At 46.0% G+C, this 12,571-nt stretch overlaps 1 protein-coding gene across 1 annotated transcript in view; it reads left to right on the top strand.

Moving 5' to 3' along the window:
* Window positions 1–11,787, top strand: part of Adcy1 (adenylate cyclase 1) — a 106,207-nt gene extending 94,420 nt beyond the window's left edge. Inside the window, exons 18-20 of the mRNA XM_027388141.2 lie at window positions 2,787–2,901; window positions 6,226–6,350; window positions 11,485–11,787. Of these exons, the coding sequence (XP_027243942.1) occupies window positions 2,787–2,901; window positions 6,226–6,350; window positions 11,485–11,787 (543 nt within the window). The remainder of the gene's footprint in view (window positions 1–2,786; window positions 2,902–6,225; window positions 6,351–11,484) is intronic.
* The last annotated feature ends 784 nt before the right edge of the window (window positions 11,788–12,571 follow it).

Below are 12,571 nucleotides of genomic sequence, written 5' to 3'. Positions count from 1 at the left end.
CATGAGGGCCATGGATTTATTCCAGGTATATAAGACTGGTTTAACATTCCAGAAGTGAATGTCTAAAATTTGCCCTATCAACATATGATCTTAGAAACTGATGCAAAAAAAATCCGTTTAATAATTATTAAACTCAGGGAAAAAAAAAAGGAAAATTCTAGCTGGACAAAGAACATACATAAAACCCTACAGCTTAACATTATATAGGATGGAGAAAAGCTCCCCAGCCCAAGATTAGGAGCCTTGCAAGGATATCCCTTCTCCTAGCATTGATATTAGTACTATCATTAATTATTAAAGTTGAGATTTTGCTAACTAGTCTAGTCCTGACTTGAACCACTATGTAGCCCAAGTCAGCAAAGAATCCCAATCCTCTTTGCACCAGCTTCTGACTTCCAGGATTTTAATGTGCGCCACCATACCCAACTATCCCACCACTAATATTTAGCAGCATTCTAGAAGTCCTAAATGAGGTCATAAGACAAGAAAAGGAGATAAAGCACATATGGACTTGGAAGGAAGAAAGAAAATTATTTTTGTTTGCAAATGACATGATTTTATATATATAGATTACCTGAAAGAACCCCTGTTGGGTGGCGTAGGGGATGGATGAATGACACTTGGTAACTAATGAACCCATAAATGGGCATAGGAAGGTTGCAGGATACAGGGAGGGGTCATATGAAAAAATCAGTCCTGTGTAGTAGAAATGGACATTTGGTATTTGAAATTACAAACATGACTCCATTTATATTAGCATTAAAATATAATACTGGGTACAAATATAACATGGTATGTACAAGATCTTTATAAGGAAAACTGTTCTGCCTTCCTGCATGGGAAGGATGACTGCTGTCAAGATATCAGTGCTTATAAATTTGATCAATGGAATTAATTCAGTCTCAATCAAAACTGTATCAGGATAGTTCATAACATTGAAAAACTGAACTTTATACTGAGAAACAAAGGACCCAGAAGAGTCAAGACAATGTTGGAGAAATAACTAGAAAGCTACAGCAGGCATGACAGTGTCCTGAGGGATATTTCAAATTGATCAGTGAAACAGGATAGAGTGCCCAGAAAGAGACACATACAATCTGTGGTCAGCTAATTTCTACTTTTAATATAATAATTGCATATTCACATGCAAAACTACAACTAAGATAAAGATGTTCTACTTTTCATAAGATTAATTTGAGTCAACCTAAATGTAAAAACCTTTTAAAAAAATCTATAAAAATTTCTGGACAACAGAATGGGAGAAAATCTAGATGGTCTTGAATTTGGGATGGTTCTTTTTATATATAACAGCCAAAGCATGGCCCTGGAAGAGAATATCAGTAATTTGGACTTCATTAAATGAAAAGCCCCTACTCTGTAAGCAGTGTTGTTGAGAATGACCAGTCACTTTGCAGGCTGGGAGATTTGCAAGGCACCTATCTGATAAAGGACTTATATTTAAAATTGAAATAAAAACCCTAAGATTGAGAAATAAAAATGCCAACCTAGTTAAAAAGTGGGCAAAGTGGAGAGGTGTCTCATCAATGAAGATCCACAGAGACAGGGGAACACGTGTAAAGACGGCCCATGTCCTGAGTCTTAGGGAGGAGGTCAAAACACTGGCATAGAACTACACTGACCTATTAGAACAGCCACAATCCAGAACACTGATACTGCCAAGTGCTGGTAAGGATGAGGGGCAGCAGGAACTCTTGTTCCTTACTGGTAGAAATGCAAAATATTCTAGCCACTGTGGAGACAGTTTGGCAGCTTCTTAAAAGCCAATTAGACCGTTACCACTGCCCATACACACTCACAGTTACAGTCCTTGGTACTTTTAAAATGAGTCGCAAGCTCACAGCCACACCAACACCTGTACATAGTCATGGCAGCTTTACCTATAATCACTAAAAAAAACTGAAAGCAAACAAAATTCCCTTCATTAAGAGAATAGGTAAAGAATGGCTCAGCAGAACACAGAGGAAGCCATTGGGTGACGCTGTACTGGGGGAGGCATGGCATTATACTTCATCAAAGCTGCAGAATATACAATATCAAGGGTGAGCGCCAATGTTAACTGCAGCTGGAGGTTGGTGATAACATGTCAGTATTGGCTCGCTGACTGTAACAAAAGTGCTACTGGGATGCAAGAACTTAGTAGTAGTCAGTTGTACACAGAGGAGATCACTTCATGGAGACTCTATCGTCTGCTCTGTTGCATACAAATTAAAGTTCTTCAAAAAATAAAGCCTGTTCCGTGTTGTTTTAAGAACATTAGTTCCCTGATGTTGAGGACAGTAAGTCTGGATAAATACAAGTTAGAAACCTTCTGCCCATCACTGTTTTAGAAATGAAAGGACTTTGTTCCCCAGTTACATCCACACAGATGCAGCTTCAGTCTCTAAGAAGGGAGCTGTCGCGCCTCTATGACATATGTCCCTGGCAACATGTATTGACAGCACTGTCCAAGTAGGCATCTGGGCACCTGACTCCCCCGTCCCAGGAGCTGTTCCCTCTATCTCCACAGGGGCGTGGTCTGGAGTAGCATGGCTTTGGGTGGTTTCTGCCTGTGTCCCTCAGAAGCCATAGTTTGGGAAATACCCCAAGTTTTCAAACTGTAGAGTAAGAGGATTAATGTGTCCCCAGCCAGGCACCAAGAACACCTGCTGTTTCTAGGGTTGCTATGTTTTTAGGAGTTAAATCCCAGGGCCAGGACCTGTCAAGGTGGTCCCTGACCCCCTCCTGTTTGGGCACTCCACACACGACTTTTCTCTTTTCACATCTAGGCTAAGAAGTCAATCTCTTCCCACCTTTGCACATTAGCAGACTTTGCCATCGATATGTTTGAAGTCCTGGATGAAATCAACTACCAATCCTACAACGACTTTGTTCTCCGAGTTGGTAGGTGACTCTGGATTCATCCCTGTCACTGATGGAAGATGCTGGGAGCAGAGTCTGTGTAGGCCTGTGGTATCACAACAGATGGGTCTTGCTTGTCAGCAGCACATGGGGACAGCATTGACTCTGAAGGTGCCTTGTGGCAGTGCACTCCTGCAGACAGAAACTTAGGAGTAAGGATTTGTTATGCAGCTCAAGGGACACAGTGAGCCTCTTCACTCACTGATGCAGTTGTTCAGAGGCACCTCTGTGTTGTGCCCAGACGCTGAACCCCCAAAACCACCAAGAGACCAGATCTGATGCAAAAGCAAAAAGTCGTTTTAATTTATGAGTTAACTTGACTTAACTTGTGTCCTCCATCCATCCAACACAGCAGTGGGACAGGGCATATATTAGGGTAGAGCAAGAGGAGTGTCTGGGGGTTCACTGGTTGCATACATACAGTCTCAGGATTGGTGCACCTCTGGGTTTGGGCAACCTGTCCTGAGTTGATTGGTCAGCTACAGCTACAGAAAGGTTGCTGTGCCTAGAGGCCATCCCAGGGCAATTGCTATACCCTGCATTCCACTATTATCAGTAAAGTACATCTAGAGCCTGCCAGATAACTTCTGATTGGTTTCTGGCCACATGGAGGATATCTGGAGGTTGCTTCCTAGTGATTAGGGCAAAGTCAGGGGACTCAGCACATGTTGCTGAGTCAGTGGCCTATGTCTTGCTGGTTCTTTTCTGCAGCCTATCATGGCTGACAAAGCAGGGTGCTGGGTGTGGGTCTGTGTCCTTCATTCTGCATCCTTGGTCACTTGGGGACAGTCTTCTTCATCACCACCCTGATGGACAGCTAAGGCATGCTGGTCCCTTTGAAAAGAAGTTTTGAAAGGAGGCCAGCAGCAGGGCCCAGGCAGCTCCTTCCTTGGCTGTGACTTGAGAGGGGAAGCTGGTTGATGCCCAGGACCTTTTCTTATGTTTACAAAACCCTATTAGAAAATACGCTTTGGGGGCTGGAGAGATGGCTCAGTGATTAAGAGCACTGGCTGTTTTTCCAGAGGTCCTGAGTTTACTTCCCAGAACCCACATGGTAACTCACAACCATCTGTAATGAGATCTGATGTCCTCTTCTGGCATAAAGTCATACATACAGACAGAGTACTTATATACATAAAATAAATCTTAAAAAAAAAAACTAAAAAGAAAAAAGGAAGAAATTTAACTTTCACCTGAGATGTAGACTATCCCAAAAATTCTTATTCATCTAGAATCTAGTTGAGTTAGAGTTAGATGATTTGCCTTCTTCCCTCTCTATCTCTTCCTATCCTATACCTCCCATCTTCCTGTCTTAGTTGGAATACAGTTAACTGGAGGTTTATGGCCACCTTACAATGCAAATGTCCAGGAGCCTTAAAATGGCCCTTGTTTGTGCTTAGGTACAAGGGTGATGGGAGGTGATGGCTTCACAGCAGGTGGTGTGTCAGTGTCCCTAGAAGCAAGCTGTTTCAACATGGTGTTCCCTGAGGACAGGGGCAGAGCAGCCCTGACCTCTTTCCTAGTAACCAATCTCCTTCTGGGCCCCATGCTCTGATCAATGCAAGTGCTAATGTGATAAGGTACAGACTGGATATGTTGGAAATCCCTCTTCCCCTGCACCTGGCCCCTGTGTTGGTCCCACAGTGAAATTGGAGATAGTCCCTTATGGCTCTACTTCTCAGCTGATCAGCCCCTGCCCAGGTTCCCCTGCCTGGATATAGGTGGAGAGATTCACAAAGGTAGCTCCTAGAATCCTATCAGCTATTTGAGAAGTGGCCCTCAGGTGTCCTCCCTGGGTCACCCATGAGCCTCCAGAATTGTTTCTAATGCCTGTGACTTCAGAGGAAGTTCAGAAACATTGTTTCCCATGCCCAGATACATCAGACAGGCAGGAAGTGGCATCTGTGCAGACCAGGCAGCCCCATTTGTAGGGGTAGCTACCTGTAGGCCATCATGAGAGTGCAACAGATATCCCACTAAGGCCAGACCAGGAATGGATGACACAGGGAACTTACAGGCAAAGAAACCCACCCAGAGAGGGTAAGTACTTTGCCAAAGTTCTCACAAATGGTAACTCAGACTTGAGTGTACCTAGACAGGAGGGGATGCTGTGAAGCTGTGCAGGTCCTTGAGTCCAATGAGACCCTGCCCTGTGGAAGGATAGGGGGTTCATGCCCTCCTCTCTGGACATCTAAATTTGTACTTGGAGCTAGGACTCCCACTCTGAGCAATATCTTAGGAAGCTACTGCTACTTTGGAGGGCAGAGGAGGTGTACCTGGAGGTAAGGTGCACTGTGGTCATAAAGGCTATAGAGATAGACTTCCTGGTAGCTCCAGAGCATGTCTCTGCACAAGGGACAAAGTGACAGTGATGCAGAAATATGCCCTTCTAGTGTGAATCCACTCCACACACTCTGGAAAAATAATGATTACACGTGTCCAGCTCTGGCTAATGCCCAAAGAAGAGCAAGTGATGAATGGAAGTTTTTCCCCTAACTTTATAGACTTTAGGCTTATGCAGTCTTTATGTGCTGTCATCCCTCAATCTCTTCCAGATCCTGGCCCCGGGTTACACTGAACAATTCAAACAGGAGATAGCAAGTCTGGCCACTTGGGCAGATGGGAGATTTACACAGCAAAGATACTGCTGGAATTCTTTTTTTGTTCTATTCTTTCAAATAGTCACCCTGGTTTATCTTGTCCACTTGGGGCAGAATTAGGCTTTTCCTGATAAGAGCATAGAGGATTTAATGGCAGACCAGGGCTTAATGGTGGTTGTGACTCCAGGCTCTGTACCCTTGAGCTGCCCTTAGAGGCTTGCTCTATGATATGGGGATGAGCCTAATTAGGTTTCTCTCCTTTTGTTATGGGGATGGAGCATAATTAGAGGTCAATCTTGGTGAACAAACATGAGGAACCCTAAGCTTCAGCTGAGGTATAAACATTTCCTTCCTAAGTTTCTATCAAGCCGGTTTGCACACTACTCACCTAAGCAAGTTTGTTAGTAAAGCCTTTTTAGATTTTACCTCCTCAGGTTTCTCCTGCATTAGCAGGAACCGGGGCTTTTCCTTGGGATTAGAAACTCCTCTGATGGCCAGTGCTGCTGAGTGGGCTTCCGACTGGCCCACCTGGGGAGGCCTGGGCTGGTTTGGACTGGTTTGGATTGCTGCCACCTATGGTAGGTTCTATGTGGCTCTCAAATGGAGACTGAAGGACATGCCTTTTCACCAGTAACAGCGTTAGTACACAGGCTTGCTAGTCACATTTTTCCAGCTGCACACAGGCCATTCTGTGGCTGTTTTCCAGGCATCAACGTTGGCCCTGTGGTGGCTGGAGTGATCGGAGCTCGCAGGCCCCAGTACGACATCTGGGGAAACACAGTCAATGTGGCCAGTCGAATGGACAGCACAGGGGTCCAGGGCAGAATTCAGGTAAATCACCCAGAAATCCCAAAGACACAGGTACCCATTCAGCTGGGGAGGAAATTGAAGCATCAGGGATCCTTGGGTCTGTGGTCAATAAGTGGCAGGGCAGATTAAGCTGAGTGTCTTGGCGTCTGCTGGGGACCTGGACAACACTGTTAAGCCTGACAGATTGCTTTAGCTATTTGGTTTTTCCATGCATCCTTGGGGCCACTCCTGAGTGAGCAGAAGTAAACTTGAGGATCACAATGAATCAGGAATCACTAAGTAGCCTGACAGTCTGGCTTCTCAGTGTTCTCCCTTGTTTCCAAACCATGGTCACAGCTGGGCTTGGTGGCACACTCCTTTAATCCCAGCACTTGGGAGGCAGAGGCAGGTGGATCTCTGTGTTTGAGGCCAGCCTGGTCTCCAGAGGATGTTCCTGGACAGCCAGAGCTATTTAGTGAGATGCTGTCTTAAAAGCAAAAACCAACCAAACAAAAACCATGGTTCAGCTGTCATAGCAGCATATGGGGGGAAAGATGTTTCTCATGTGTTTGAAGAGCAGGATGGTGGACACACCCACTGCTTCTGAGGAGCTTCACTCAGACAGGACGAGACTCGGTGGCTGGGATATCTTCTCGGAACCACTGAAAGGTGGGCTTCTGATCCTCATCAGTGTTGGGGAATGGTCCAGCTTTTAGTATTTCCTCCTAGAATCACGCAAGACCTACCATTTAGATGTAGCCCTATGGGTTGCATGGAGCCTATAAAGGGTGCCCTGGCCTCCTGCCACTCACTAGAGAACTGCAGCCTTCCAGGGTTTTGGAGGGACATCCTTATTATTCTGGTGCATTCTCCCTGGTTTCAGGACATGTAGAAACAGGGCAGTGAACACAGGGCACTTGAGAGGTCGTGCAGGTCCCCTGCTGTGGTTAGGCCACTGTTACAGGAGGGGTTTCTGACTATATGGAGTTGTGTCCTACTGGGCATTGATCCTTCTACTTACCGTGAAGTCTCCATCACCTCACAGCACTCTGAGGTTCAAGCATGTGTCCCAGTTTCCAGTTCCAGCACCAAGTTCCAACATTCCTTAGCAGCTCTTTGTTTTTGCACTGATGACATTTATTTTATTGTGGTAAAATGTATACAGAATGCACTGTCTTCACCATTGACATGCATAACCTTGTGTGCCAAGCATCCTCATAGTGGTGCAGCTACCACTGCTGTCCTGTTTATGACATGTTGTCTGTTGTCACCCTGGAGAATATGCTTACACTCCCCTACCGCCTTCCCTGGACCAGTCATTCCCAAGAAAGGCTTTCCCCCTTTAGTTACTGTAGTAAAATGTCCTGGCAAAAACAACTCAGTGGAGAAAGGGTTTATTTTTGCTCAACAGTTGTTCTACGTACAGTCCATTGTGACAGAAGTCAGGCCAGTGGGAACTTGATGGCATTATGTGCTGCAGTCAGAAGAGCAATGATGTATGGGTGCTGGTGCTAGGCTCGATTTCTCTACCTACATGGCCCAGGCTCCACCCACAATTAAGATAGATCTTCCCGTATCAATTGGCATCATCAAAATACCCCCCAGGAAATTCCAGAGACTCTCCTCCCAAGGGATTCTAGACTCTGTCCGGTTGACAACACTAACTAAACATCACCTGTATCCCTTGTCAACTCAAGGCTCATACACAAATCCCTTTTAAGACACTCTTTGGTCCCATAGGCTCAAGACCATCTTAAAGTATATTCCAACCAAAATAAAAATCCTACCTAGTCATTAATAGCAACTTCTCTGTACAGTCCAAATATCAAATTTAAAGAGTTTTTACATTCTTCCAGCATACAGAGTAAAATGAGTTTATACGACACGGAGTTAAACATGCCTTTTCTTTTCTTTTTTTCTTTTCTTTCTTTTTTTTTTTTTTTTTTTTTGGTTTTTCAAGACAGGGTTTCTCTGTGGCTTTGGAGGCTGTCCTGGAACTAGCTCTTGTAGACCAGGCTGGCCTCGAACTCACAGAGATCCGCCTGCCTCTGCCTCCCGAGTGCTGGGATTAAATGCGTGTGCCACCACCGCCTGGCTAAACATGTCTTTTCTAAAATGGAAGAACCAGGGCATAGCAAGAAATGATTGTACCAAAGCAAAATTGAAATCCAGCAGGGCAAGCGCTAAATTCTGTATTGAGAATTTAGGGCTAGTAATGTAATCAGCTGGGCCCCTAAAACCTTGGGTAGAACTCCCCCTCTACCTTTGCACGTAGTTCACTGGGTTAGCCACAGCTCTCCTTGCCCTCAGCCCTCCTTGCTGGATGTCCCATCCTGGCTTTTCTACTGTCTAATATCTAATAAGTGGGTCCTCATTGCAATTAAGGTGTCACCTTAACGGCTTCCCAAAGTTCACAGTGGCCTCTTGGGACCTCTAAGCAGGGACTCTGACCCTGCCTCATATTGACTAACTTTGACTGTACTCCTGATCCCATCAGTCTTATGTCCCCTATGCCTTCAAAACCAGCACCACATGGATGACACTGCCAAGCTCTCTCTGCCACTCTCTCAAGATGGAGTCCAGACTCCTTGGACCATAACTATACCTGTTTTTGCCTGACCATAAAGAAGCATTCTTTTAGGCAATTGTGTTCAAGGAACAGAGAATGACTAGCTTAGGCTTCCTTTCCCTTTAAATAAATTGGGATTTTTACAAGATAATGGCTCTCATTCCAGTGCCTTGTAGACTACTTCTCTTCAATCCTGCTGATCTCTTTAATAATCACACAGCTTTCTCAACACCAAGCTGATTGCCTTCATCTCCTTAAATTTCAGTCCATTATCTTTAAATTCTTTTCACTCAAGTTCTCAGAATGCAGCAGAATAAAGGTAGATAGTTGGCCAACATACCACACAGATCGCTGTTAGCCCACTGCCTGATGGAGTCCTTGATACCCTCTGAAACCTCATGCACTGGGCCACCATAGTCCACATTTCTCTCAGCATTCATGTTTTCCAAGTTCCAATGAAATGGACCATTAAGCTCTGCTTCCAATAGAAGCAGAAACAGAAAATGGCTTTCCTAGCCCAGAGTTTCAAACTCTTCTACATTCCAGCTGTGTGTAAGATCCCAACAGCTTAAGAACCACAGGGTTAGATTTATCACAGCAACAACCCATTTTTTAATGTGGACTTCTGTCTTAGTTTCTTTTCCTGCTGCTGTGGTAAAATATCTGGATAAAAGCAATTTATTAGTCAGGGTTCTCTAGAGGAACAGAACTAATTATAATATATATATATATATATATATATATATATATGTTTTATTAAATTTTTAAAATACTATATGGGTCTTGGTAGTCCAATAATGTCTGCCATTACATTGGAGAAGCTAGGAGCCTGGTAGCTGCTCAGTCCACGAGGCTGGATTTCTCAGTAGTCCTAGTCTGCTGCTGGTGGCCTGGAAGGTTCCTAGAGAGCTAATACCCTTCATTCCACATTGGAAGGTCAAAGAAGCTGCATCCTAATGTCAGCAAAGATTAGTAGCAGCAGCAATAGGGCAGATGGACTCACAGCAAGATGCAATCAGTATAGATGACCCTTTTGATGACATGGGCAACACAAAAGTAAGCAGCAAAAGCAAAGCTCTTCTCCTCAGACCATCTTCTATCTGTCTGGCATAGGACAATGTCACCCACATTGAGGGCAGGTCTTCCCCCTCCACATAACCTGGTCAAGGAACTGAAATCCTGTATAAGGGTTCCTCCTAGCTTGCCTCTTAGTTGATTCCAGTTGAAAACAATATCAACTATCACAGAGCCCATTCTGTATCCAGTTGGGCTGTTGCCTGAAGCCAACATTACATCTGTTACTAGAATCTGCTCTGAGCTTGACTGTGGCCCAGCTGCTCTGCCCCAGGCATGGCTTCCCACATGGCATTCTCCATAGGACTCCCTGCTACACCCAATGCCTCTGTCTTCCTTCCATTTTCTAGACATCCTCAGTCAGAAGTAAGGTCAGGGTTGCAAAGAAAGAGGCCACCACTCCAACTGAAGTGTCTGGACAAGGCAAGTTTTACTCTTGATCAATAGAATGCACTCAGAAGAGCAAACACACAGAGACAGGAAGTGCATTTGGGTTTTATTCTGCTCAGGTAGTAATGGTGTCTTTTTCCCATTGGTTGGGGCCTAACCTCACAGTCTGATTGTATTAGTTAGTCTGAAAAGAAAAATTGGTTAACAGGACATAAGGGAGGAAGGGAAAGAGTTCACTACTCTAGGCCATCAAATTCCTGGATACAGCAGCCAGTCTTTGTGTAGACAAATGGTTTGCAGGACTCAAAGATTAAAATGTTTGGATAAAACTCTGACGACAAGGAGGAGACAAAAAATTGAATTCTTTATCCCAAACACGTGTTTTCTAGAATTGGATAGGAAAGGCTGATATTTAATAGCTCTTACACTAGTGCTCAATTCAATGGGGAGGGCCACCCTCCCCAGCTCTGCCAGAGTGTGAAAAGGTAGCTTGAGACAATTTCATTGTTTGAACATAAAATAGGAGGAGAGGTAAAGGCAGGAGATGAGGAGGTAGAAAGGCCTCTTCTGCTGGCTTAGAGCAATGCCAGGGATCAAGGAGATTTCATCCTTCATCTTTTCTCTGGCTTGGGGAGGCAGGGATTCTTGGAGCTGGGACACTGGTCTGAAGCCCGAGAAAAGAGGAGCTAAGAGATGGCCATTTTCTTCCACTTTTCTTTGCCCTCTGTATGATTATGACTCCTACTGACAGCCCCATTTAGTAGCTGCACCCCAAATCCCAAAAACTAAGGCTACCAGTCCTGGGTGGCATAAAAGTACCAGATTCTATTTTACTGAGTTATGTGGAGCCCCTAGCCAGAGAGCCTGCCCCTGCCCCTCTATCCTTAACACTGGGGCTAGTCCCACATAGCCCCTCACTGGCACACAAAGTAACCACAGTGGCTCACCCAAGCCCTGCTGGGTCCCTAGCCTCTGTTGCCCCCACTTGGCCAGATACAGAGTAGCTTTGTCTAAGTTCTTCCATAGTTGGGCAGCTGGGATGGGGAGTGGGGTGCAGGGTAGATGGTACCTGGGGAGCACCTGCCCTCCAGGGGAACCCCTCATTGTGCATGATTAAGACTGTTGACTTCTTTCCACTGGCAGGTAACTGAGGAGGTCCATCGGCTGCTGAAGAGGTGCTCATACCAGTTTGTGTGCAGAGGCAAAGTCAGCGTCAAGGGCAAGGGAGAGATGCTAACATACTTTCTAGAAGGCAGGACTGATGGAAACAGTTCCCATGGCAGGTCCTTTCGATTGGAGCGGAGAATGTGTCCTTATGGGAGAGGTGGAGGCCAGGCCCGACGTCCCCCACTATGTCCTGCAGCTGGACCCCCGATCAGGCCGGGGCTCCCCCCAGCCCCAACTAGCCAGTACCTGCCATCCACAGCAGGGGGGAAGGAAGCCTAGTGGACCCCATGGGCCACTGGAGATGCATGCAAAGAAGAGTGCTTCAGGGTGACACAGGCCATCATGGCTCCAGCCAAGATCAGCCGGAGGAGCAGTTGCCAAGTGGCTGAGCTGGAGAAGAAGCATCGTCTAGGTGTGTGGCCTGAGGCCGATGGGAGATGTGCCCAAGCCACCCACTTGGGGCATACGGAGCCCTGTCTCTTCCTAGTGACCTGGTCATGCCTGGCTAATGTTGGCATTGGTGGTGGGACCTTGGGAATATCTTCCACGGTCATAGCAAAAGCTTTGGAGGTTCAGATGGCAGAGGAGCCCACCATGACTGAGCCCCAAGTCAGCCTGGCTTATGGGTGGCTCCAGCTCTGGTAAGCCCTGGCTTATGGGTGGCTCCAATCCTGGGTAGCAGCTTCGTGTGCCAGACTGGGAAGTTGGCCCCGCTGGGCAGGGCCACGACAGTTGAGCTGTTCATACCATGGGCACAGCTTAGAGCTGGTCAGGTCTTGGACAGGACAGTGCAGAATGAATTGAAAAGCCACCTCTTACTGCATGAAGAGTGATGTTGCTAGCTTTCCTCAAGAGTAGGCTTTTGCTAACAGCCAGAGGCAGGTCTTCTGGAATCCTCAGGCGGCCCTACAGCCCTACTTCTATCCTCTTGGCCTGTGCATTCTCTTCCAACTCCACCTGCCTGTTGGTTTCTGACTCCCATGGCAGTGGGCCCTCCTCTTCCTGTGCCATCGCTGTGCATTCAGAGAAGAGGGTGTGTGCTGACTTGCCTTCTCTGTGGTGT

This window comes from Cricetulus griseus (assembly GCF_003668045.3).
Source record: "Cricetulus griseus strain 17A/GY chromosome 1 unlocalized genomic scaffold, alternate assembly CriGri-PICRH-1.0 chr1_1, whole genome shotgun sequence".
NCBI classification, from domain to species: domain Eukaryota; kingdom Metazoa; phylum Chordata; class Mammalia; order Rodentia; family Cricetidae; genus Cricetulus; species Cricetulus griseus.
The sequence above is the reverse complement of the archived record's forward strand: the minus strand, read 5'-3'. Positions and strand labels throughout refer to the sequence as shown.